Here is a 27,790-nt window from a genome sequence, read left to right as displayed (position 1 = left end):
CCAAGTTATCTGCCGCTATTAATGCAACAATATGTAATTTTAAAAGTAGAAAACAATCTATTGTAACTCTTCCTTGCTTTGCACACTGCTGTACTCCCAAGTGCTACAGATCACTCGCGTTTAATTTAATAGACTTGGAACTTGCCAAACATAGCTTCCCATAAGCCATTTTTTTTAGCTTGCAACATTCCTAGCAAGAGTCAGTACAGCAATGGTGGTCTCAGCATCAGAGTCCCAACATCCACTCAGCCACAAAGCTCCCCTTTAGGCCAGTTGCTCTCTCTGTCTAACCTGTCACACAGGTTTGTTGGGAGGATAAAATGGAGATAGAACCATGTGCCTTGCCTTGAGTTCCCTGAAGAAATGAGCTGGGTTGTCTATAAAGGTAAAGGACCCCTGGATGGTTAAGTCCAGTCAAAGGCGACTATGGGGTTGTGGCACTCATCTTGCTTTCAGGCCAAGGGAGCCAGCGTTTGTCCACAGACAGCATTCCAGGTCATGTGGACAGCATGACTAAACCACTTCTGGCGCAACAGGACACTATGATGGAAACCAGAGCGCATGGAAACACCGTTTACCTTCCCGCCACAGCGGTACCTATTTTTTTACTTGCACTGGTGTGCTTTCGAACTGCTAGGTTGGCAGGAGCTGGGACAGAGCAATGGGAGCTCACTCCATTGCAGGCATTCAAACCACCAACCTTCTGATCAGCAAGCCCAAGAGGCTCAGTGGTTTAGACCACAGCGAAACTAAGGCCGCAGCCCTAAACCTTTATAGAGTAAGCCCCACTGAATTCAGTAAGCCTTACTTCTGAGCAGACGTTCTTAGAACTGCAGTTTCAGCCAGTTTGGCTGGCTTCTTTAGGCAAGGTGAGGCAGCAGGTAAGACCATGTTCCTTGTATTTTGCTACAGTAAGATGGAGCTCTGCGAGCAGGATCCTCTCACTCTGGTGCATAGAGAAGGCTTGGAGAGGAAAAGGGTGGGTGTCATGGGTGGGAAGCCGTGGACTTCCAGATGCATGTTGGAGTACCACTAGCAGCCCTGACCGTGCTACTGGTTTGTAATGGGTCACAGCTGTTCTGGATGTAAACTTGAGTCTTCTTTTGTACTTTGAAATTACCAATTATGGCAGCAGTTCACGATCCAAGAAAAGGAACTGCATATGTGCCGCCAGCACCAACAGCAGTAAGACTACACTAGAATGAAAGAAAACAGCCACAACCTTTAGGGAATTCTTCCTCAAGTAGGACTTCTGAGAGTTTACAGCTCTCCACAGAGCTGCACCACTTTGGTTATCCCCTAGTTGCAAATTCATTGTCAGTATTTATGGCCACAGTTGTGCCAGGAACTGTAGAGGAAACCAACGTTCTTACTCTTCTGTTTACTTCAGAGGCAGGCAAAGAGCCAAACATTGCTGCTCCAATCTGCGAACTGTACCAGCTGCTCCTTTAACATGCAGCTCTCCAAAGGCTTTGTGAATAATAGTTGCTATTTGTACCATTCACAGCGTCGTCTCCTCAGCAGGCAGAAATAAAAAATGACACAATGGCAATAAAGCAGAATCTTGCCCCAGGGGAGGAAGAATGTCACTTTAGCTGAGCAGTGTTTTGAGATTAGGTTTTACTTATCCATGGGGTGAAGAAGAAAAAAAGCACGTTTCCCAACTCCTGCAAGAAACGGACCTCTGTTTGTCTAAACTACAGCATAACATCCTTCTACAATACATGTTGCTGCAGGAAAGTTATTTCTCCAAGGGGTTAAGTTTTATTTCCCTCTGAATACTCAAACATGGGGTAATCTAATACCTTAGTTGCTGGAGATTCCAGATTCCAGCAGGCTGCACCAGAGACAGAAGTTAGGAGAAGATAACACAGGTGCAGGCTAAATTAATTCCTTGCATACACTGTTGTGACTCTGATCCAGACAGAGCCACAACAAGTTTTTTGTTTTGTTTTTTGTAAAGACGATGACGGGCAGTCCCAAGAACGTGCTAAAAAGGCATGTATTTTGAAACTTAGAATAATGTGTACTTGACCTACTCTCCTTCTGCTCCTGTTCTCTCTTTTTCCCATCAGTACTACAACAGGAAGGTGGGTGGAAAGGGAAAGCAGGGCAGTGTCTCATTCAATAACATAATACACGTTGTAAATTCTAGAAGCTTTAATGACAATCCAGTAGAAAAAACACCTGATAAAATCTGATACAGTCTTGGAAATGGGAAGGGCTTAAGAGGTAAGGTTCATCTTCCCCCTGGTCCCCCAAAACAATTTCATGATAAACTTTAAATGCAGCTTGAAATAGAAATCTAGCTGTCAGTCTCTGAACCGCAAAAAGGGAGGGAGCGTTTCCTCCTGCCAGTTTCAAAAGGAGAGGTTAAGCCTCTGCACTCAGTGCCATTCCCCAGTCTTTTCTTATTTCTGATTGCTTTATAATCCAGCACATCTGTGTTTCAAACTAATACCAGTCTTTTCTCATACACCGCTGGACACAAAAGGAAGGAATGCAGAGAAGTCTTGCACAACAATAAAAGTGAATTTACACTGCATTAGGTGTATGCAGGTAACGGCACACTGCATTCCCTCTTGCACAATTAGGATTTCTTTATAAAATTCTGGCTTTAACCCCCTGAGATAAATAGTAATAGGGAACTCAAACATGATTCATTTATAGTTGGGCCATCATCTGCTTTTCAGTATGTAAACAGGAGAAATAACTTATTCAAGAATGCAGGCTGCAGTAGCAGGTCCAAGATTTAAGACAGTAGAGGTCCTCAGCGCTCATGTGACCATTCTGGGTCCATATGCTGCTGGATGTGACTCTCACCAGAATTGTTGCCTGCAGAGAAGGAAAACCAGATGAAGAGCAAAAGAAAGTGCTTCCTTAGTTTGCCCTTGCTTCCAAATTGATCTGACATGCTCCAGAGCTGCCAATTTATTGGTGGGGAATATGTTATAGCAGAAGGACCTGTGCTGCATTGTGATCACTGCTGAAGTGAAAGTCCACATTTGTGTGTGTGTGTGTGTGTTTAGAAAGAAAGCAGGATTTCTAAACAATCAACCCCCCCCCCAATCTGGATGAAAATTGATGTGCAAAATCATCAATTGATGTGCAGAAAATGTGCAAAAATAAAATAAAATTGAACATTGGCTTTCGTCAAATGGATTCATGGCTGAAAAAAAATCCTGATCTTTCTCTTTTTAAATAAAGCTGGGAGGTAGAAAGGGTGGCTTCTGCAACCCTATCCATTGTACAGCACACAGGAAATGAAAAAAAATACAGCCATGGAAGTATTTCATCAAGATTCAGATGGTTGCATTTATTTTGGTAAGTGCTCATCCACTCCCCAAGTCACAGACGGAACCCAGCAGAGAATTACTAGAACTGTCAACTGAGCAGCCTCCTTGGGCTGCCCCAACTCTGATAAGGCTTTTCAGGTTACTTGCTATGCATTTAGGATTACTATACATCCAAGAAATAACTGGAGTCCAATTTAGGTCACTTCAACCTCTTACCTTCTGGCTGCCTATTCAAGGAGCAAGAAGCGAGTTCTACCAGCACGTCATCCTCTTCATTCTCATCTGCCTCATACCAATATCCTCGGCATGCATTATTGTCCTTGCAATACTTGAGAAACCTAGGGGCGCCAATAAAATAGTAGTGTTAATGCCACCAGCCTGACCCATGAGCTTTAGAGGAAGTCAGAATAATTTTAAAAGCATATATTTGCGCTAAAGCAGAACAGCCGAGGGGATTCTTGCTCAGACGTAGCTCACTGCTTCCTGAAATGGCCCATGTCCTAATGCTTAAGTAACCATTGGCTATGAAGTATATTTCAACATCAGTTCTTGCTTAAGGGTGTGGTGTGATTAGAATCGCATGTCCCCAAGACAGGGAGCCACAGAGGTAAGTGCCTACTTTGCAACCACAAGATCCCATGTTTAGTTCCTGGCATTTCAAATACCTGGGCTGGAAAAGATTTTACATCGAGGTCTTGGTAAGCTGAAGCCAGTCAGAGTAGACAACACCAGGCTATATGAACCAACAGTCTGATTCAAGTTACAGATAGGTAGCCGTGTTGGTCTGCCATAGTCAAAACAAAAAAATTTTTTTCCTTCCAGTAGCACCTTAAAGACCAACTAAGTTAGTTCTTGGTATGAGCTTTCATGATTCTTCAGGTGTATCTGAAGAAGTGTGCATGCACACAAAAGCTCATACCAAGAACTAACTTAGTTGGTCTTTAAGGTGCTACTGGAAGGAAAAAATTTTTGTTGTTTAGTCTGATTCAAGATATGGCACATTCATGTTCATAAAGAACCAAAGGTCTATATAAATGCAACACCTTGACAGAGGCAGGATGCCCTGTCTATTCGCCCAGGGTACAGGCACAACTCTCTGCAGTCTGGATCACAATGCATCACTGTTAGAAAGCGAGAGGGAGGTGCTGGCAGAACCAAGGGCTCCGGGGTAACTCACTTCAGTTAGCCAAGCCACACAATACAACATTACACAATAGCTGCTGAATTAAGAACTGCTGCATGGCCCACACATTATGGAGAAACATCAAGGCTATGGGGTGAATTTGTTGCTACTGCTGGCAGGGTTTTGGTCCAAGAATGGTCATAAATGCACGGGTCAATAGCTGCACAGATGGAGCACCACATGCAGGCCAATCAACACAAACTCTCATGGAATCATCAGGAAATCCTTAGTTCTGCTTGCTCAAACCACAAAGGAACAAAGGGAGGGAAGACTGGGCTGAAATGGCTGAGGGGGGGATGATGGACCGCCTCTCCTGGTATGCCCCACAGAGGACCTTAAGGTCCATGAATAACTATAGTTTAGAGGTCCCGGGCCCTAAGGGTGTCAGACTATCCTCTGCCAGGGCCTTTTCAGTGATGGCTCCAACCTGGTGGAATGCTCTGTCCCATGAGACTAGGGCCCTTCAGGATTTAACCTCCTTCTGTCGGGCCTGGAAGACAGAGCTATTCCACCTGGCCTTTAATTTGAACTCCGCCTGATCTTTTATTTCCCTTCTCTTCCCTCCCCCTCCCCTTTTATGAAGATTACCCGCTCTGAGACCCCACAACTAATTCTCCCCTGGCTTCCTCGCTGGCCCAAGTAGGACCAATTCAGCCAGCTAGCCCTGGGGATTATCTAATGCTTAAAAGGTAAAGGGACCCCTGACCATTAGGTCCAGTCATGGCCGACTCTGGGGTTGCGGCGCTCATCTTGCTTTATTGGCCGAGGGAGCAGGCGTAAAGCTTCCGGGTCATGTGGCCAGCATGACTAAGCCGCTTTTGGTGAACCAGAGCAACGCACAGAAACACCATTTACCTTCCCACCGGAGTGGTACCTATTTATCTACTTGCACTTTGACGTGCTTTCGAACTGCTAGGTTGGCAGAAGCAGGGACCGAGCAACGGGAGCTCACCCCGTCGTGGGGATTCGAACCACTGACCTTCCGATCGGCAAGGCCTAGGCTCTGTGGTTTAACCCACAGCGCCACCTGCATCATCTAATGCTTATTTCCCCTAAATTGATTTCTGAATTTTGAATTTTATTGTTATTCATGTTTTTATACTGTATTTTATGCTGCTTTTACAATTAAGTGTTTTAAATTTGTTGTTAGCTGCCCTGAGCCCAGTTTTTGAACCAGGAAGGGCAGGGTATAAATAAAAAAGTATTATTATTATTATTATTATTATTATTATTATAGGGTGTAGGAACTGGAGGGCAACACTTACTCGCTCCAGCATTGATCCTTGCTGAGAGTAGCCGGGTTTCCTACAATTATCAAGAGTGCCTTGGCTCTTGTAATGGCCACATTGAAGCGCTGAAAGTGGAGAGAGTAAAAAGAAGAAAAATTAATCCACCTGGCCTGGCAGTAAGTGACGATGCCATTCATAAACACACTATGACCAAGCCAAGCCACAAATACTGCTTCTCTCGCAATCTCTGGAGAGGAGGAACACAGGTGTAGTGTGTTCTGGACCTGCCCTGGATCCCAAAGGAAAGGCGACAAGGGCCTTTCTGAAGATTATAGGATGATGTGCCCAGATTTGTACCTTGGGGTTCTGAAGGAAGCCTATACTGAACTCCTCATCTATATTGAAGTAATTGCTGCTGCTGCGCACTGTTGAGATGAGCACCACACGCCGCTCCTGGCCCTGGAACTCTTCAACACAGCCAACCTGGAGGGAGAGAAGAAGAATAGCCAGATAACAAGGATTAGGAAAATAAATCTTCAAATCCCAAACTCAGGAAAGGCAAGCAGCTTAGCTGGGGGCCTTCTTCCTCCTGGTACTGAGATGCTTGATCCTGCTGCCCTCCAGATGTTGCAGGACAACTGCTCCCATCAACATAGATAATTGGCAATGCTGTAGTTCTAAGTCAATCACCATCTGGAGGGCATCTTCAGGAAGGCTGAGGAAAACTCCTGCCTGAAAGCCAATCAGCGTAGACCAGGGTATTCCAATCTTGAGTCTCTAGCTGCTTTTGGACTACAATTTCCACCATCCCTGACCACTGGTCCTGCTAGCTAGGGATGTAGTCCAATAACAGCTGGAGAGCCAAATTTGGAAGGCCCTGGTGTAAACAATACTGAGTTAGATGAACCAATAGTCAGATTCCATATAAAGCAACTTATTGTGTTTCTGTCCTTGATGCAGTGCTTACTCTGTTCCCACAGCACTGTGATGTAAGAAGGCATACTTCATCATACAAAACCTCACTTGGAAACTTTTTTGGACCATATGATTAGCCACTGCTGGACACACAAGTAGCAGAACAGATGGATTTTTGGTTGGGTGCAACAAAGCTATTCTTATTTAAGATGAACCACGTCTGCTGTGGATACATATCCAAACCATTTCTCCCTTGGCACGACTGGCAGGAAAACTTAAGTCTCACCTTTAGTTCCTTGATATCATTCACACCCTTTAGTTCCAGACCAATGGCTTTTCTTATCTTCTCCACCTGGGAGAGAAAAGCAAAACCAGTTATTCGTGCACCCCCTCATTCTTATTGTCCGATTCAGTCTCTAGCAAGCAAGAATGCTGCACGTCTGCTGTCTAATGCCCTCAGCAAATGGATGAATTCCTTTGGGCCACGAAATAGGGATGGTGGCTTCAGAAATCTTCCCTGCCGCAAATGGGCAGGGTAGCCTTTAATTCTCTGTTGATGCAGTGGGAGTAACTGGTCTGATATTCCTGGTAGAGATGATGGGAGTGGTGCAGGAAGGATTCAGACCCTGGGCAAAGGCTATACTATATTGGCCCTGCAGTCACTGCTACCTTTAGCAGAAACCCAGGACATGATGGAGCCTTGAGGTTACACAGCACAACTATTCACAGCATCCACATGGAGAATGCAAGACATAGCCTGGGCCACACATGACTAGCTGCAACCACCCAAAAGCAAGTTATATGACTGCCACACCACATTTTTAGCTGCTCCAACCGTAACAGCCATGGCATCTGTCTACAGCAGAGTGCATCCTTCCACTGACCACATGCATGCATATAACTAGTTGCAACCACCTAAGTTGGAGGACAACTTGGCCAATGAAGAGGCTCCAAGTTTCCATGACTCCTGGAAGGGAATCTTGTTCAGTGAGCTGGGACCAGCAGAAGATCTCACCTGCTTCCTGTATGGAGTGATGACTCCAATTTCTTTGGGGGAAATGCGAGGCATGCCTTTCTTGCCCTGCTCCTCCAGGAGCAGTTTTTTGAGGTAGTCAGTCAGCACTTTAACCTCGGCCGTGTTGAAAAACGAAGGGCTGTTCCCTTCACGCTGGTCTTCCCCGCAGACTCCGTGAAAGATAATGGGAAACCCCTGCAAGGAGAAAGCACGCCGACTCAGCTGTGCTCATGCCTATGGCAGAATTCCCAGGTGCCTACCGCTCCTCACCTGCTTCACCAGCTCCTTCCATTTGCAGTAGGACTCAGTGATGCGTTGGTCGCCATGCTCCTGCAGCTCCCCATCATAGAACTTATCATTGGGGAACTTGAGGATGGTAGCATGGGACCTGGGGGGCAAGGAAGACAATAATTTAGCACATACAAGATCCTTTGGACCATGGCAAGTCACTTTCCTCTTATGCTCATAATAATGCAATGCCACATTACACAAAATGGGCCCACTGGTGCTGCAGCAGTGTTTGATCCTTTTCACTTAGATACAAATGGTAAATGGGTGGCCTCCATGTCATGCCATTTGTAAATAACTTTCACAAGTTGGCAGGAGCCGAGTGTGTGAAGGTAAGCGAGTGCTTTTCTTTTTAGGAAATGGGCCAAGAGGCTGTGGGAGAGGCAAAACTTGCCTCTGTGTGAAGGCCATCCCTCTGAAAAGGAAAGGGTAGTAGTAGTTGTAAAACACGACGTTTACAGACTGCAATTTGTAAAAATGTGTTAGATGTCGCTATTCTTTGAAGGCGGTGGCTTCCTTCCATGAAATGGGTCTATAAACATCTGAATCTCTCATTCCAGTCCCTAGTTGAAGTCACTCTTCTGATATCTTACCCTCAAGTAAAATAAACATTTTGTCTGTGTTTCAGGGCAAGAAGATCATTGTTTAACAGTAACTGGCAATCTTTCTGCATTAGTATAAAGCATTGGCTGCCCCCACTTCTGCTATAGTCTCTTAAGAAGCTGGCCCAGTCCACTTATCAACCTGAATTGGGAAGACAGAACCCAGGAATACCACTCAAGTCAACCTAATGTAACCTGTGTTACATTAAATAGGCAAGATCCATACAGACACACTTGTGCGCCACCTGCTGGAATCCTGAGGCAGGGCAGTGAATGTACCTGTAGTTACGCAGCAGCTTAGTGACAAACTGTGGATTGTAGCTCCCATCCTTCTTTGCGTACAGTGAGTTTTCATGCATCAGCCGCTCCAGCAGGGAAAGTCCTGTAAGAGCCGAGATGCTGCTCAGAGCTTCCAAATGAATGCAAGGGACTGGGGCTGGGAACTCTCTTATCTATCCTTTTCTAAACCCTTTTTCAGAACAGTGCTAAGGCCCAATTCATGTGCCTGTCCTGCAGCACAGTTGCTGCTAAGAACAAGAACGATGCGGGTGCAACCTCAAGAGGGGCAAGCCATTTGTGTGAAGCACGCTCACATAATTTGAGTCAACTTGCAAAAATCTCTCAGTTTCAGAATGTTTTGTTTATGCACTTAACATAATTGCCAGCTGTATGGTGCAGTTTTGCAGAAACAGCTCAAGAAGCACTGAGGAAGCTGCTTCTTACTGAGCCTGGACCAAGGGTCCATCTAGCTCAGCACTGTCTACACTGATTGGCAGCAGCTCTCCCACATTTCAGGCAAGCGTCTTTCCCAGCCCTAATCTGGAGATGCCAAGGATTGAACCTGGGACCTTCTGCAGGCAACCCCCATTCTCTTATCACTGAGCCTTGGCTCTTCCTCAACTTGCCACATGGGTTGCATCCGCTGCAACAACTGTATTGCTGGCATTGCATGAATTGAGCCTAGAAGCAGACTGTTCAACAAGGGAGGAGTCCGCACAGAGACTCCTTTGGTTGAATCAACCATTGCCCACTTAAAAACCCACTCGGAAGATTTCAGCACAGAGCTCAAATGATTTATGCTCCTCCTCCTCCTCCCAACCTTAAGAACAGATACCTCAACTTGCATGAAATGCCACGCAAAGCAAAATAAAATACATGTCAGTGGGTTTTTAAAAAATTGCTACCTGCTCCTTACTCACCTAAGCCATGCTCCTTAGCCAGAGGAGACCTCAGGATTGGTCCCAGTTGCTGGGGATCACCTGCCAAAACCAGCTGACCTCCTTTAGCATTAGTCCTTGGGTCCATCATGGCTAGGATGCCTAAAGGAGGAGCAGAAAAAGACAGGGTTCTAGCCATTTGCTCAGTCTGGTCCATAAGCAGAGTCCTGGGGCTTGAACTTTAATCTGCTTTCCCCTAAAGCAGAATAAAGCTGAGAACTACAGAACTGACTAGACCTGGAATGTGTTTTGGGAAAGGCAGCCTGATCATCAACAGCGGAAGCAAATACAGAAAGCAAACAAGATAAGCTAAATGCTGTTTAAAATGAGTGAAGGACGTTTTAGGAAGAAACATTTCGATTCAGGGCCTTCCAGAACTCTGGGGGGGCTGAACATAGTGAAACATGCTAGCGAGAACATACATGACGAGGCAATTGCCCCACAATGAACCCTGTCAGTTTAGTGAATAAAATGAAAGTTTGCATTCTGTTCCATTAAAAACCATCATGTTAAAAAAAAAAAAAAAAACGTTTCCCACAGAAATTACAATCCTTTTCAGGGTAGAAAACGCACCTGCAATGGCAATCAGGCTCTGAGGTTCCTCAGCATGACCACTCTCATCGATGAAGACGTGAGTAAAGTGTCCCGGAGGGAACTGAGCATAGACCACCCTAGCCAGGAGAAACAAAAGGGAGCACAGGGAGGATATCTGACTTCCCAGCTAGAGGACAACCACATCAAGTGGCCGTTTAACAGAGGAGTCACATGGAAGATGGAGGAAGAAGCTTGTTTTCTGATGTCCCGGAGGGTAGGAACAGAATCAGTGGGTTCAAATTGCAAGAAAGGAGATTCTGAATAAACATTAGGAAGAACTTTCTGATGGCAAGAGCTGTTCGCCAGTGGAATGGACTGCCTTGGAAAGTGGACTCTCCTTCATTGGAGGTTGTTAAGCAGAAGTTGGATGGCCATCTGTCACCGATTCTTTAGCTGTGATTCCTCCACTGCAGGGCAGACTAGATGACCCTTGGTGTCTCTTCCAAGTCTGTGATTCTATGTAACGTGGCTGCCAGCAAAAATGCCATTTCTGTTTTGGTCTGGATTCCATTCACACGGTGGCAAACAGCAGTTATGTGGCGTCCTGAGTACTAAACCAGGGCCTTCAGTAGCAGCTGTGTCACTATGGTCTTAACTCTGGTTTTAGGTTTCACAGATAGCAATGTAACATGCCCAGAAGAAAGAATTGTGCTTCAGATTGGTGTCTTGGTGAATTGCATCAACTGACAACTAAAACATTTTCTCTCAAAAATAGCTAATAAAGACCATCTTGGCTGTGAATCCTGGAATACCTGCTCCCTTCCTTGCAGACCATTTCCACCTGGCCTGGGAGGGCAAAGTCCTGACTTACGCCAGCTGCAATACCTGAGGGCTGTTATTTAGGGATTTCTTTTAGGGGGTGCTGCTGCTGCTGCTATTATTTTTTCTATCTTTATTTTAGATCTTATTATGATTCATATGGAAATGTTTAATGTGGTTGTGTATTTCTCAATGTTTTATTTATTGCTTAGGACTACTTTATGCTTGTAATTATGTAACTTTTTATGTTGTAAGCGTCCTTGAGCATGGTTTTAACTAAGGAAAGGCGGAACACAAATAAAATGATGCATGTATTTATGTATTTCATCTCCTTCAGTGGTGACTGGCAAGGAGAATGTGAAAGGGTTTATTTAAAATTTTGTGGCAACAATGGTAACAAAACAGTTTTCCATCTAAACATATTATGTCTTCCCCACTACATATGCAAACTCATACAGTTTTTCACTTCTCACCTATTCTCATTTGTCATTTTTGAATGATATCTGAGCCTTCTTACCTTCCTGCTGTTATCAGGGTGGTGATGATCACTCTGTAGTTTTCTAGAATCTCCTTGCTAGGAAAGACAGGAGAATCCAGTTTCTTGTCCCAGTTACAGACATGCTAGAAGCAAAAACAGGTATTAGGCATAAGCTGGGCTCTAGCAACATCCTTGTTCACCTTGTATCCGAGGAGGAAGAGGGTACTACAAGCTTACTACCCTGAGAGGTGTGAATAAAGAACCCTAGGTAGGACAGAACATTTAGCTTGGACACATGGAACTAGTATATACCTTGATATCCTCAGGGATGGTGTGGTAATCCCTGCTGCTAGCATTCATCCTGTAGATCTTCCTGTGTTCCACATGTTTCAGGAGGAGCTGACAGAGCAGGTCAGAGGCACTGTTGGAGGGGGCGCAGGCAAGCACGTGGGAACCCTCAACATGCTTTAGTACCTGAGTAGGATAGGGAAATAATACTGGGAGACTGGTGGCCAGCCAAAGAAAACACTTCCAGGCTTTTAAGAAATGGTAGCATTCAGAGGGCTCAAGAGTTACCCTGAGACTGGTCCAGACTTGCAGGATGCAAGATGGGGATGATAACAAACCAGTTAGGTGAGTATCCTGGTTCCATCATTTCAATACTCTTAAGCAAGTCTATTTCTCTCCCGCATTTAATAGTACAGTGGTACCTTGGGTTAAGTACTTAATTCGTTCTGGAGATCCGTTCTTAACCTGAAACTGTTCTTAACCTGAAGCACCACTTTAGCTAATGGGGCCTCCCGCTGCTGCCGCGCTGCCAGAGCATGATTTTCTCATCCTGAGGCAAAGTTCTTAACCCGAAGTACTATTTCTGGGTTAGCGGAGTCTGTAAACTGAAGCATCTGTAACCTGAAGCGTATGTAATCCGAGGTACCACTGTATACTCAATGCTAATCTAATCACAGTAATCAAGTTCTCTCCTCACCTGCTTAATGGCCTCCACCATAGTGACTGTCTTGCCCGTACCTGGTGGCCCAAATATAAGGTACGGGGCTGGTCTGGAGATGCCTGCTACCACCTGATGGACAGCTTTCTCCTGCTCTTGGTTGCTCTCCAGATTCCGGTCATGTAATCTGAAAGATGGGAAGAGTGAGTGAGAAAAAAGAAGAGGTACCAAAATGCAGGGCAAAGAGAAAGTAAAATGGCACGTTCATACCACATACTCATATGAACCCTCAGCTCTAAGACCTCCATACAGTTAGGGCATTTCCATGGCAGAAAGGGACCTTTGTCCACTTCCAATCTCTCCCTGCTTCCTTTCCATACACTCACTTGAGCAGCTGACCGGAAGTGAGTAGAGAATGTCCCAGTGAGAAAGATGGGAATAGCAGGTTCTGAAGTTGCCCCTCTTGGGCAAGGTCAACGGCACGATGCTGAACTCGTAACGGCAGACGACAGAAGGTGAAGTTCACATCAAACTTCATTTTATTGATGAAGCGAGATGTCAACCTGGGAAAAGGAAAGGGTGCTGAATAAATTACCAACAAGCTCTGGGCATCGCTGATCTCAGGTCACTCTTGCAGGCTACCAATTTCCACCAACCTTTCTAGCTCCAACTTGCATACCCTTCCCCCACACAATACCACCTGCTGAATCCATCAGCTTGAGAGCCACCTGCTGCCAATTCAGGCCAATCATAAAGTCAAGCTATCCAACTACACTGCTTCCCTTTCCCTTTCAACTACTTCCATTTCCCCCTTAACCTTCAGGGCAATCCCACCCCCAACCCGCTTCAGCCATTCTTCAAAAGGCCACAGACCAAAACTGCTCCACTTCATCTGCTGGTCCCACCTGACCTGCTGGAACTAATGAATTTGCTTTCCAATACTGTCTACCAACCTCCTGGACTTTGCTTCCCCTTCTTTCTTTTGCCTGCCTACAATATTGCATCTCTTGAGTTTTGTCCATCTGATGGTGTCTCTAGCAAGTGAAAATCTAGGTTTGACAGCTCCTGACCCAAAGGATATCCCTTTGCTTTTAACAGCCAAGTGATGAAGAAAGGCAGAGCAGGTTCTGCCATGTTGTGAATTACATCTGCTACATGTCCACAAACACAAAATTACAAGTAACCACACCTGAGTTGGAAATCTTAATTCCATTTTCAATGGAAGGAGGTCTAAACAAAGCCTCAGGCCGGAGGACTCACCTGTCAGAGAAGCCCAGCTTGAGTTTATCCCATTCCACAGCATGGACATAGCCCTTGTATTGGACAATCGGGTGTCGTTTGCGTTCTTCAGCCAATGTTACTAAAATATGATCACCTCTCAGGACTGATGGGCGGTTCTCGGCCACACCAGGTGCCTAGAGCAGAAAACAGAACCCAGTCTGAGAGGCAACCATGCCCTTTTAACTTCATGCTCCCAATAACTACCTGAAGAGGGGAAGGCGGCATCTTGCACACAATCTGGTCCTTTCCATTGGTGCCTCCTCAGCTGACTTCTACATTGATTTGCTTGCCCCCTTCCTGCTCTCCAACTGGTTCACCTCTACCACTCTCTTCACTGCTCAGCACTGAATTGGCATGTTCCTCCTCAGCACCAAAGGAAAGGGGCACCATGAAGTCCTTGAGATCTCCTCTCACCTCCCCAGGTACTGGAAACAGCTGAGGAGTGCACATTAGGGTATTCCTCAGCTCCTCCTAGTGTCCATCAGCGGAGAGGCGCTGGGATCTTAATGTGCTGGGAGGGGGAAGGTTGTGTGTTTTAGTGTGGATGGTAGGAAAGAGGAGCCCAGGCCTGCCAGCAAGTGCCCCAACCCACACTACATGCAACCCAAAGCCCAATCCACATCCCTGATCTAACTGCTACATATGATTCACACAATATGAGAAACTCTCTTCTCTAAGAGAACTCTTTGTCTGCTGCTTACCGTCAGGACAAGAAACGGACTATTCTTGTCTGCTTCCATGCAAACATCGGACTGATCGTATCGATGAATGTCCACCTCCATCTGGATCTCCTCTAGGTAAAGGAGCAGATGAAACTTCTTACTGTAGTTGTCAAACTGCAAGGCAGCTTTCAGGTCGCTCCTATGGAAATGAATCATAGTATCAAATCAAATTTAACCTTCTCAATTCATGAAGTTGGAAGGAACCTCACCAGTTACCTGGTCCAACTTCCTGTCAATACAGAAAATCGACTACTGCAGCAGCATCCCAAACCAGGAAATGCACTGAACCCCCAACAGGTAGCCATCCAACTTCTGCTTATAAACCTCTAAGGAAGGCGAGTCCACCACCTTCCAAGGGAGTTTGTTCCACTGTTTAACAGTTTGTAAAAATATAGCAATATGCGCTTAATAAGGGAAGAAACATTGGAGGAGGGGGGCGGTCTTACCGGAGCTGTGCAATCTTCTCACGGGTGCCATCTTTGGGTGCGTGACCTTTATTCATGCATTCTACCTGATACTTCAGGTCTCGTGGGTAGTTGTAGTGCTGCAGAGGTATGTTTTGCTTAAGGTCATAGTTCCAAGTGCTAGAGGGGTAAAAAGCAGTGCAAGGTTTTATCGATTAATGTCACGTGTAACAGGACAACCCCCAGTTGTAGCAATGCTAACTCCCGTATAGCATGTAAGCTGTCAATCTGAGCAGCAAGGAAACAATTCCAGTTACCACCGAGCAATACTTCACTTTCTCTCACAGGAGAATTAATTCAATGATACAAAATCAAAGGGCGTGGCACTCTCACCCTCTGGTGACCCACCACCTCCCTTTGGTGTTGACCCTTATATGTTTGGCCTGCTGTCCTGCAGAAGCCCTCTTATCTAGTCTGTGGGCTGGGAGGCAAGTTAATTAATTGCATCCGTTTGCACTTGTCTACTCCTCAGGAGTCTTCTGACTGCTAGAGCAACCAGTAAGTACATGCGTGCAGCTGCAGTGCTTGTGGCATGAGCAGCGGCTGTGACAGTTTCCTCAATTTGCAGATGTGCTCATAGGCCCCCAAAGGTTGCTGATTCCTGGTATAGAATGTTAGGTTCTGCACAGTCTCCCTGTAGGCAGTCTGCATCCTTTACTTGCAAGTTCAACAATGCCCCACAAATTCCCAGAATGGGCAATTGCAAGGAAGATCCAGGAACCTCTCAAAGCTCTACATGGATGGCCAAATTAACAGAAGCATGTCAACCTCTTGATGATTACACCAAGTGGTTCCTAGCATTTGTGGAACAATAACCATAGATCAAACACTATAGACAGTGCTTTGATATGCAGTGATGCAGATAATTGGATGTGAGGTGGTATATTTACAAGCAGCAGCTCCTTTGACTCCCTCCCGTTGTAGGAAAAGCCTGGAATATGGACAATGCCATCAACTGACAGAAACTAGAAGAGATAGCCATAAAAATTTATCTGTATTATAATTGTACCTTTCTGTGCATTTTTGTTGTAAGCTGCTTTGAGAGCAAATATTGGTAAAAAAAATGTATCAATACACAAGTTAAAATTTCACCTGACATCTCAGACACAATATTATCCCTTTCTGTGGATGCCATTCACATGTTTGAGTCTCACTGGATGAGAAATGGCTGAGGCAGAGCTTTCCAAACTGTGTGTTGCAGCACATTAATGTGTCGGCTGCAGTGTGTAGGTGTGTCATGTGAACACTCCCCGCACTCCTCCCGGGGCTGGAAAGAAGTTAGTTTAACCTCTGGTTTGCTAGTAAAACTGAATTACTGTATTGTGAATGATGCATGTCTAAAAATTGTGTCACCAACATAAAAAGTTTGGAAAGCTCTGAGCTAAGGTGTATATACACATGCATGAATCAATCCCCCACCTAGGTAGTTCATGAATGACTTATCTCAAGGAAGATTTAGGAGGAAGAATGAGGTGAAGACTTCGGAATGCTTAATGGAAGGACATAAACAAGCAAGAGTTCTAACTCTATCTGAAGTCCAGCTCCACCCAACAGCTCAGACGTTGCCTATTACAGTCAGACTTTGGCTCCTGAATGCCTTGGTACTCATAAGTTTTGGCTCCCAAACCCGGAAGTGAGTGTTCCGGTTTGTGAACGTTCTTTGGAACCCAAACGTCTGATGCGGCTTCCGATTGGCTGCAGGGGCTTCCTGTAGCCAATCAAAAGCTGCACTTTGGTTTCTGAATGTTTTGGAAGTCGGACAGACTTCCAGTGTATTTATTTAGCACTGATGGAAAGCTAGGTGCTGTACAGTGTCAAGGTGAGAGTTTTAAGTATCTACATCAGCTGGGAAAGACATCAGAAAGGAAAACACTTAAGAAACTGAGTAATTCAAAGTAGGAAGGAAGGAAGGAGTGTTATATGGCAGGAGAAAAACAGCTAGGAGACAGCAAGACTGGTTAAGGACAGAGTTCTTAAAGAGTATAAATTTGAGAAGTGGTTTGACAAAGAAGGAAGCAAGAGAGAACGCAACACTAACAGAGAATCCCCACGTACTTTTTTGGTGCAATGCCTTCCACTATCTCAACTTCCTGTGGCTTGTGCAGTTTGGCTTGGTATGGCTTGTAAGGTGCTGAGGGAGCCAGCTGTTCTTCTAATTTACTGTGAGCAACAGCAGACATGAAACGTCCAATGATGAAGCGTCCAGTCTGCGCACTATCAAAATCAAACATCATGGTGACAGGAAAGTATCCGTAGTCCTTTGTCTCACAGCGCACTTGGATCCTATACGTTTCTCCTGAAAGTAACAAAGCCTCTTAACAGTACAAGCTATGAGGAGGGTGCCTGTTTCTCAGTCTTTCTAGTGTAATTCCTAACAACAATATCTGAAATCAGGGGACTGAGATACATGCCCCTCCAGAATATGTAATGCAATTTATTAACTGTTAACAGATCATCTGGTTTTAAAATGTATCAAGTAAACAGAAAATGTTAATGGTTTGTGGTAACTTATTTTATATTTCATCTAGCAGAATATAAAATATTTGCTTTTTGAACACACACAAAACATGGTAGGAATTTTTTTTTTGTGCTTTTATGTCTCATCTTAAAGGTAGTGATAGGAAACAATTTAATATTTTTTTTAATTCTGGAGGAGGATGAGGGGCAGCCAATAGGGCTTCTCCACATAGTTTTGATCAGATTTTCCCTTTCACTACCATGGTGGTTTCAATTCCATGAAACTGAGGGAAAAATTGTTTCCAAAAAAGAACAAGACCCTTTTTGTTTTCCCCACCAATTTTAAAAAAGCACCTCCTCACCAACTTTGAAAAGTGCATAGCAAAAACCTTCAACCTATTTGGCTGCAATTTGGCAGAATTCTTACCTAGGGATACCTCTCATATCTGCTAATTTTCATAACAACTGCCCAAATAATGTTAGGAGAGAGTAACTCTTCCAAACAGTAAAGGCTGCCCTTATCCTTCTGTAATTTGGCAGGATTCATCCCCTCAGGAGGGAGAAAAATATATAAATTTTAAAATATGCCCAGCACAAAATCCCCATAATCTATATCTCTATTATCTGGTAGGCTTTCTCCACTCAGAAGGGTTACTATGCCTGCAAATTTCATCCACTTCTGTCAAAAGGTAAAAAAAGGGTGAAATCCATATAGTGAAAAGGGGGAAGGATTAAGCTTAGTTTTTCTGAAGTAGATTTTGCCTTGGACCCCAAGCCAAACCGCAGACTGCAGCAAACTGAATCAGGGTCTAACTCAAACTGACCCTCAATTCATCTTCAATGACATTTCAGACACTGCCCCACACCCACCAGCACCCATTTAGTGACATACTCTCAAATTTCCAAGAAAATATATAACAACAACAATACTGTTAATATATATCAATGACAATTCCGGATTTCTAGTAAAATAATAAATATAAAAGGCTTATATGCTTTTTGTGCTAGAGAAGTCCTTTCACAGTCCTTTCAGTTTGGGTGAGAAGTTGCTTGAATAATTTGTAAGTTGGTTGTCTCTGCACTGGCACTACTTTCCCTTGGAGGCTCACTAAAGTCCAAGTTTGAGCATATTCCACATGAATGGAAAAACTTTTTGAGCTGACTTTTGGGGTTTTAAGGGGTTTCAACAATATTTTTGCAACTATTTAATTGGACGGTAGTGAGATATTTTACATATCTCATGGTTACCCAATTTAATCCCCTTCAATGGGTTAACCAATACATTTCAACAAATAAGCACATAAGTTACCTGGCTGTAATTTCACAGGTAGCTGTTTATAAGCAAAGGTAAATTCACGACGTCCACGTAGTTTTCTGAAACTCGACAGCATCACTTCATTTTCTCCATTATTTTGTACCTCTATTACAATATTCTTTACTTCATTTGGAGACACATGCAAACTGATTTTACCATTCTCCCCATCACAACTCGAAACAATGTCCACTCCATGCTTCTTGGAGACCAATTCGGCTCTAGGGAATTGAAACAGCAGAGTAACAAGTTCCTAAAATATTCTATCCTATATACACATCTGCAATTGCTCCGAGATAATGCCCCATGTTCTGATGTGGAGTTATTCAGAGGGTGTCAATGATATTCTAACATTATTGTACAGCAGGAAGTAGATATAATGACCCAGTATCAAGAAGAGGAACTGAACCCATTACAGCAACACTTTTTAATGCCAACCAAATCTGCACTCAGCCCTGAAGCTCACTGGGTGACCTCAGGCCAGTCATTGGCTCTCAGCCTTAGCTACCCTCACAAGATTGTTGTGAGGACAAAATGGGGAAGAGCACTATGTATGCCACCTTGAGCTCCTTGCAGGAAGAGTGGGATAAAAATATAATAAACAAACAAACAAACAAATAGCAGCAGATAGTCTGACCTCACTTATCCATGCCAAAGTTTTCTCCAGGTTAGACTACGGTAGAGTGTTGTGCATGTCTCTGAAGGCTGCTCAAAAGTACAGTTAGTAATCTAACAACTTCATCCAGCACTAAGCAGGACTGGATATTATTATCATATTTTGCCTCAACAGCACAGTGGATCCAGTTTGAAGTACTGAGTCATTATTGGCTTTTTACATTCAAAGGCCTTGGAAGTTTAGGACCAGGATACTTGTGAAGGCCCTTCTGTCTTCATAAGACCTCCAGCTGAGGAGCCCCTGGGAATGCCCCTGCTATTGGCAATGTGACTGGCTTCTTGAGAATCTTGGATTTAAAATGTTGCTTTCAAATTTTATTTTCTTGCAAGACCGTATTGAGCTCCCTGCTCTGCCCAGCTTTTGTGAGAGTTAAGTTAAAGACCAGAATTATTTTTTCCACATCCCCAAGGCTGCATGTATACTATGACACACATACACAAATCCAAATTCCGTGCAAATATAAATAACTTAAAGGTAAAGGGACCCCTGACCATTAGGTCCAGTCGTGACCGACTCTGGGGTTGCGGCGCTCATCTCGCTTTATTGGCCGAGGGAGCCGGCGTACAGCTTCCGGGTCATGTGGCCAGCATGACTAAGCCGCTTCTGGCGAACCAGAGCAGTGCACGGAAACGCCGCTTACCTTCCTGCCAGAGCGGTACCTATTTATCTACTTGTACTTTGACGTGCTTTCGAACTGCTAGGTTGGCAGGAGCAGGGACCGAGCAACGGGAGCTCAGCCTGTCGCGGGGATTCGAACCACCGACCTTCTGATCGGCAAGTCCTAGGCTTTGTGGTTTCACCCATAGCGCCACCCGCGTCCCTATAAATAACTTACCCTGCACTATGTAAATTAAGGACATTTGCATTTCCCATAATTTATTGCACTTGCTCTAGCCTTAAGCGAGGAATAAGGGGCTAGATGGCTTCTGATTATCTACCCCTAGTGAGCTAGTCAGAGTGAGCTCACAGTTTATGTTTTCAAGTTTATTTCGACAGCAAAGAGGGCTGAAAACCTTTTCTTAAATGAAGATGAAGATTCCAAAGTTTCTGAAAACAAGGGCCAACCCCAGCCCGATTTTCAGTTATGTGGTAGGACTGGGGACTCGGGAATGCAAAGACCTATCTCTGAAATGCAGAGTACTAGAAAGTTGTGCTCACACACAATCCCAGTCTTTTAAGTCTTCATCATCTCCTTCATTACCTGTCCTTAGCACGTGACCTGCGAGGAGGTGGGGCAGCACCTGGGCTTTGGTCCTGGTCAGGCTGTTCTCCAGCATCATAGCTTGGTCTCCAGTACTGATCAGTAAACTTTACTTTTTTCTTTATCTACACAAGGGGAACAAAGTGTAGTGACCATGAACAACTGGAAGACTCTGAGAATAAAGTTCATAGCAGGAAGCAGGGAGTTCATAATGGGTCATACTTTGGATTCCATACAATCCAACTTCAGAAGGAGCCTTCTCAAAGTGCCCCACCATTGGGGGATATTTTCAGTAGAACCCATCTCTACATACTAGATGGAAACTTGTGTTCAGGGCTGCGTATCCTCTTTGGTTTAAAACAAACAAGAACAAATCCAAGACTTTTGCAGCAAGATTAACTCTGATTCCGTGTCAAATAATATAAGTGCAGCTACTTGTATAAATTACTGATTTGCACATATTTTCTTTGTTCTGCTTTTGGCAGCTTCTTGCTCAATGGAAAAGGGTTTAGCACAGCAATTAAGGAAGAAGCAGACTCAAGAAGGGAAAAAGTTGTTGGGCCAGCCAGCCTGTGTCCTGTATAGAAGGAATTGCCGGATGCCAAGTGAGAACAACAGTGCATTCGACTCAGCCCTGTCTACACTATTTGGTAGCTGCTTCCTGGTGTCTCAAGCGGAGGCTCTTTCCAAGTAACAGCCTTGAAATGTGTCAATGACAGGTGCCAGTAAATTAACTGTGTGAACTCTGTGTTTCCTTAGTTTTTATGGGCTTGTGGCTTCTGAGGCTTCCCTCTCACAGAAAATCTGGGTACAAGGTGGCTTGGTTTCTTCCTTCCCAAGAATGCAAAACGGAAGCATAATTTTTTGACATGGTACAGTCAAACAAGTTGATTTTGCTGTCTAAAGAGCTGAAATGGATGAATTAATAATATATGGGGACACCACTGTTATTGCTCAAGTAAACTGAGAAAGATTTACATTTTAAAAAATGTGTAAAGCAAAAGGGAGAGTGGGAGAGGGTAGACCCTAAAGATATACAGTACTGGGCCTCCATACCACCTCCCACTTTAACAGGCCTCAAGAGACCTATGTTTCAGTCTCTCTCAGGCCTAATAGCTGCTCAAAACAATGTATCAGATGAGGAGTCAAAAATCAATAAGATAATCATCTCTCACCCTTCCAAACATCACGGAGTCCCGATGGAACCCAGCAAGGCCAAAGCGCCAGAGTGCATAGAGAACAGCCGAGAAGTTAGGTCCTCTAACATCCTCTCTGCCAACACAAGAAACAGAAAGAAGACCGTTATTCAACAAAGGAAGCTAAACTGAGCAGGACTATTCTGATGGATTAACATCTAATTCAATACACATAGGAACTCCCCTTTTCCAATACAGTTGATAGAAGGGATTTTTTTTTCTAGTAAGTTCTTGCATCACTGCAGCAGGGAAAACTACAAATCTTCTGCCTTCATTGTATTTTAAAGGCACAAGAGCCTTGCCTTGCCCTGAATGTGCAGGCAGTCACAAATCTGCTGGCCAAATACATCTGCTGTGTATTTATGTGTGGAACTGTTTTGACTTTCAGGGTTCATCCAACTGCTTTTTGTCCCCTTTTAAAGTTCCTCTTAATAAAGTTCCTTTGTTATCAAAGCAGAGAGAGTACTGTGGTAAACTAAAAGTCCAGCTAAATTTTTTGTAGAATAAGCTTTTGTGAACTTTCCTGATGAAGGGGACTCTAATCCACAATTAATGGGATCATAAATATGTTCATCTTTAAAGGTACCACAGCTCAATTGTTGCAGAAATCATTGTGCAGTTGTTGAGTTTCTGTGCAACTTCTGAGTACCGTATTTGGCTTATTTTCTGAATCTGTTTATTTATAATGTTTGGTTGAGAAGCTTATACATTAAAAGCATGCCATTCAAATCAATGAACAAAAACCACAAATTGGTAAACAGCATATGCATCTTGGTATACAGTTTATATTTTCTGGGATGACTGTCTACATATACCTGGTTAAACTACTTTCTGCTCTCCATTAGGATTTCAATAACAACTTAAAAGTTTGTAGCAGCAGCTTGGGCAGTTTTCATATAAACTGAGGGTAGAAGAGAACCATTATTGTTTTGTTTACTCATCTCCTTTGCCTCATGTCCTACTTGTAAATTTAGACAATTGTGTCTTACATGGGACTTCCTGGGAAAGAAAGACAGGATTAACCAATTGTTTTAGAATGCCGATTTTGTTGTACTGCTACATTTTGGATAATTAAAAAGTTAGGATTTTTTTTTTAAAAGACAGGGTGGGAAGAGAGGAGCTAACAGGCCTGGAGAACATGAACCAGACAGTTCAGGCAAATATTCAGAAATGTAAGAGTCGCTTCCCAGGCTCCTCAGAATAAAAACCTGGGAAAGTTCAATGTGACTTTTCCCTCTCCTTGTTCACTGAGCCTAGACAGAACTCCCTTGCAAATGACCTTGAAAAACGAGCCTTTTCTTATCAGACAAATTCCAAAGGAGCAGCCAAAACAAAAAAGCAATCTTGTGCCATTATGTGCTTCCTTTACTGTGCTGCGACTCCCTACCCCCACACTTTTTTTTAACATTCCAGGAATCTGAACTTAGCTACTCACTGAAAATCCTGTGCATACAAGTCTTGCCAGGAGCTAACCAAAGTACAGTCATACCTCGGGTTACAGATGCTTCAGGTTGCGTTTTTTCAGGTTACGGACCGCCGAAGCCCGGAAGTACCGGAACGAGTTACTTCCGGGTTTCGGCAGTCGCGCATGCGCAGAAGCACCGAATCGCAACCCGCGCATGCACAGATGCAAGTTGCGAATGTGCATCCCGCACGGATCACGTTCGCAACCCGAGCGCCCACTGTATTTCTTTGAAGTGTATTTCATTTGGCACAGAACAGTTCAGGTAAATTAGGAGAAGCTGCTTGAAGCCATTAAAATATATGGGGAAGGCTAGCTCAGTGGCTGTCAGGGCTGTCTGAAGCATATGCGTCGCCGGGGTGCAAAGATCCACCTGGCGCCCCCCCCCAGTTGCTCAGTCCCAGGCATGCAGGAGGGTGGAGCCGGCCGGCCGTCTCAGTGTCTTGCTGGCTCAGTCACCCTGAAACTCGTGACGCAGAGCCATCCGCAGCAGAAGAGCCTGCCGCGGCGCTCCAACCAATGGGCGGGCTCTTCCCCGGACTCAACTCTCGGACCCCAGACTCTTGGTCTGGCACCCCTGAGAGCCCAGCACCCCACCCCCTAGCGCCTATGGGTAAGGCGGCCCTGGTAGCTGTAGTCCTCAACCTGAGCAGTACAGTATGGGAAAATTTTGTTGTTGTTTCTTACAAGCTCCACTTCCCATGCTGCATCAGCAGCCCTGAATTTGAGTGCTAAAGTGCCTGTAACACTGAGGTGGGAAGCGGGTCCCCAACTTGAGTGAAAGAGTGCAGGGAGGGAAGATTAATAAACACTCTGTATTCAAAAGTGAGGTGCAGGTTGTGCAGACAGCAAATAAATAAATAAATAATAGATTATTTCTACCCCAGCCACTCTAGGCGGCTTTCAACAGAACACTCAAAACAGAATAAAACTTCAAATATTAAAAACTTCCCTAAACAGGGCTGACTTCAGATGTCTTCTAAAAGCCAGACGGTATTTCCTTGATATCAGAAAGCTACAGACGAGAAATATTTCTGGGTTAGCCCACGAAGTAGAGCAAGGAACTCCTTGCAGAGCATCTCCTCTGTGTGCTGCCTGGGAAAGCTCTTGGGAGGAAGAGAAAATTTGACCTCACACCTTTCCACTGTGAGCATACAATAAACAGAACAAACAATAAACTGTTTGCTAAGCAGCAGCTTGGTTCCTTGTTGTTACCTGATATTTTCATGCTGCTCTCTTCAATCAGGTTAACTGACAGGTTTCTCTGTCCTCTCTTCAGGGTAAAATGGCTTTTCGCTAGCCCGTGATGGCAGTTTGGGGATTAAAAGGCTACCTCAGCTGGAGGTAGTAAGCAGGCTGTCTAGCTTTTCTCTTCTTACCTTAGAACTAGGTTGTTGCTCGGGAGATTTACTTTCGATTTTTCTAATGCTCTGCTTATAGGGGAGGATTTTGCGCATACACAATGCTCAATGTAAGTCGTCCCATCCCCATCCCCCCATGAAGAGCCCTCCAAACGTACAGAAACACCTATCTTGTCTGTGGATACCCCACTCCTTTTCATTTCCACATTGCTGAAAAGGAGAAGGGAGGTCACAATAACATTGCTGTCCTAGGCCCAGTTACCTCAGACTAGAATGGTCACATACTTTTAGCAGCTGAAACCTTGACCATTTATAACAGCCTTCCTACCAGTAAGACAAACAATGTTATTTGCACAGATAGGGTTCTGTTCTGAGGAACACTAATCATTAATCTTTTTAAGGCATGGCACAGCTTGGTCCCTTTTGCTCTTTTTCCACCTTCTAGAAATTACAACATCTGAAAGTGACCCTTTGGTTCTCCTCCAACAAGTTCTCCAATTTCCAAACCAAACTCTAATTCTCCAGCCACATTCTTGTGCTCCGAGATTCTTAAAAACACCCTCTCAGGGGATGCCTACACTATCTTTTAAAACATTCTTCTCATTCCATTCCCCCCCCCCTCAAATTACTAATGTGAGCGCAGTAGAGAAATTCCTTTCCAGCATCCAAAATGGTCATTTAAGAAAATCGTCCCAAAGAGGGGAAATTGCTTTTTTTAAAGCAGTTGTCAGCCTATGAGCAATAGTCCACTTCTATCTGATGCATATCAACACAACAGTCACTGTAAGCAGCTTCAAAGAGGAAGAAATTGGCTTGTATCCAATGAGCCAAACTATGCGGCTTCCCCATCCCACCTAACTCATCTATAAAATCTTTGAACAATCTTTAGCGTATTCTGCCTTTTCACCATCCACGACTGGGCCTCATTGTTACAGAGAACTCTCGTGTTGCCATTTCCACTTCCTATTTTGGTCATTTCCCGATGGCCTATTTATTGAGAATTTACCCTAATTTCTTTGCATAAAGTTTGTGGGGAGGTTAGATGCCAATGAAACGGGCTGTTGCATCAGAAAATTGTTACCCTGCACTTTCCAGTGCATTTTCCTGTCACTTTCCTCATTGCAAAATGTCCTGTTTTGGTGGGGTAAGGACTCTGGTCACACGCAAGTGTCAAAGCCTGAATTTGCAAGTACTTTATTGGCTCCCACCCCCCCAAAAGTGACCGTCTGCAAGTGCCCAATAACTCCATCAGCTACACTGCACCACTAAACCACAAATGCACAATTTTCATAGGGAGTCCTGGGTGTTGTTGTGTTTGTTTGAGCACTTGTGTGTTCATTTCTGTTGAGTAATTTAGAGACTGAGAACTGGGGAAGTGAGGTGAACAGAACAAAGTTGTGTATTGAGAGCTTAATTTTGGGAATATGGGAAGAATTTATTTTACCCGCCTTCCTAACCTCAACCTACCCAACCGTAGCCACGTCAGACCATGAGAATCCTGGGAACTGTCGTTTAAGGTGTTGTGAATTACAGGCCTGGGATGGGCAAACTACAGTTCCCATAGTTCCCTTTTTAATTATTTTGGGTGGGGAAGGGAATGTGCTTTGAAGGTCTGGTACTTTGCAGAAAACATGGCTGTAGGCTGCTCTGAACCCACCAGAGAAGGCGATGTTTAAAGATCAACAGGAAAAGCTCGCCGTCCAACTTGCATGTTTCAACCAAACCATTCTGAAACCGGTCTACTTATCCTGGAGGCCAACCCACCCAATCTTCTCCTCGGGGCCCTTCCTTTCCTTCGCCTACTACCCTTCCTCTGAGCACCGTCTGACTCCCTCCCTTCGACCCCACATCCTTGCTCCATTTTTCTTGTGTTTCTCCTCAGAACCTCCTTCTCGAGCGCTAATATGTAAGGCTGAACAACTGAGAGAAGTCACCCCAGCCTTTTCCCTCCCCTCGAACACGGCCGTCTGTAGTACACCGATGTGCCCCATTTTGCGCCACGGGTGCGCCTTTGCGCTGCGCCGAGAACGCAGCCGCTGCTGCTTGCCAAACTCAGAAAGGAAAGGCGTCGGGGCGCGCGAAGTTCCGCTCCACCGAGGAGACCCAGAGGCGAGTTTGAATTAAGCGAGAGGCCCGGGGGGGGGGGTCCCACTCTGGGCAAGCCTGGGCTTGCTGCTCAGTAGGGATTCCAGCGCTTTCCCCTTCATTCCAAAGCCAGGAAGCCGAGAGGAAAAGCCTCCTGCGCTGCAGAGATGCTGGCCGCTCCGCCATCCTTGAACCTCTCCCGCCCCCCATCGCTCTAGTCTACTAACCTGTACCGAAACTCCTGATTGTAGATCGCCGTCAGCTCTTTTTTGTTGCTCACTTTTTCCTTCCCAGATTCCTTTAGGAACTGCAGGAACCGCTCTCCGATCTCCTTATTCTCCCTTACGGTGCGTTTAGGCATGGTGGTCGTTTCCTCGCCTCCGCTCCCACCAACAAGCTCCAGCAAATCCGCCTGCCCGGCTTCCCTCCGCCTGTGAAATGATCCAGCCTGCAGCTTATCTGCTTGCAAGACTATCGGCTCTGAACCGGAAGAAACGAAACTGAAAGCTAATGGCCAGGCTGACTCAGGCTCCTCGTCGGCCTGGGAAGGGTGGAGACAAACCAATCACCTCTTCCCCTGCCAATCCAAGGATTCAGGCTTGCGTGTCAAAACCCCTCCCCCCGGAAAGAAAGACACAGGACACAGCGTTTAAGATTTAATTGGGCTTGAAATGGCCACAACTTTATTGATTAAAGAATTGAAGGTATTGGCCTTAGGCATTGGCTCCTATCTGCTACCCGGCATGTAGTCCGGGAAGGGTTAACACAAAACCGTGGGGAAGCCCCTGCTGGAGTACGCCAACTAGGGCCCCCGCGGGTGTCACCGCTTGGGCGTGCCGGGGGCCCTTACCTAGACAGGTTTCGGACAAGACAACGCCCCTCGGAGTCCTGTACCGGACTACCCCATTACCTGGGGAAGGTGATGGCGTTCCTTCCCCCCCAACCATTCGACTAACCATAGAACCCCAGCCAATGCCTAACCGCCAATACAAGGAAAGTTGTGACGTTTGCTATGAGGTAGGCGAAAAAACCAACTGGCCGAAGATTGCCA

At 44.9% G+C, this 27,790-nt stretch overlaps 1 protein-coding gene across 2 annotated transcripts; it reads right to left on the bottom strand.

The window, feature by feature from the left end:
- Positions 1-2,142: 2,142 nt before the first annotated feature.
- MOV10 (Mov10 RNA helicase) lies at positions 2,143-27,332 on the bottom strand. Of its 2 annotated transcripts, none has more exons than XM_083617359.1 (22): positions 26,967-27,332; positions 21,811-21,907; positions 20,636-20,760; positions 18,756-18,979; positions 17,045-17,285; positions 14,972-15,109; positions 14,505-14,664; positions 13,783-13,937; positions 12,909-13,085; positions 12,562-12,709; positions 11,889-12,050; positions 11,616-11,719; positions 10,319-10,416; positions 9,728-9,847; positions 8,808-8,910; positions 7,909-8,026; positions 7,639-7,833; positions 6,910-6,975; positions 6,066-6,191; positions 5,745-5,833; positions 3,513-3,634; positions 2,143-2,835 (listed from the first exon to the last, which is right to left on the bottom strand). In XM_083617359.1, exons 1-22 carry the CDS (start codon positions 27,098-27,100, stop codon positions 2,771-2,773), a joined length of 2,967 nt encoding a protein of 988 aa, XP_083473485.1. In that variant the 5' UTR covers positions 27,101-27,332; the 3' UTR covers positions 2,143-2,770. The 2 variants fall into 2 exon arrangements, with proteins under 2 accessions (XP_083473485.1, XP_083473486.1); XM_083617360.1 differs by lacking the exon at positions 26,967-27,332 and adding an exon at positions 22,647-24,488.
- Positions 27,333-27,790: the final 458 nt, after the last annotated feature.

The sequence above is a fragment of the Podarcis filfolensis genome (genome assembly GCF_964270895.1).
Source record: "Podarcis filfolensis genome assembly, chromosome: 6".
Classification (NCBI taxonomy): domain Eukaryota; kingdom Metazoa; phylum Chordata; class Lepidosauria; order Squamata; family Lacertidae; genus Podarcis; species Podarcis filfolensis.
This window is presented reverse-complemented; position numbering and strand designations above follow the sequence as displayed.

Bases quoted from the DNA above. Each gene is read 5' to 3' on its own strand.
- MOV10 (XM_083617359.1), bottom strand. From the start codon at position 27,100: ATGCCTAAACGCACCGTAAGGGAGAATAAGGAGATCGGAGAGCGGTTC. The intron at 20,761-21,810 runs GTGAGAGATGAT...CCCCTTGTGTAG, and splicing joins ACTCCGTGATGTTTGGAAGG to ATAAAGAAAAAAGTAAAGTT. The intron at 13,938-14,504 runs GTAAGCAGCAGA...TTTCTGCTCTAG, and splicing joins GTCCGTTTCTTGTCCTGACG to GCACCTGGTGTGGCCGAGAA.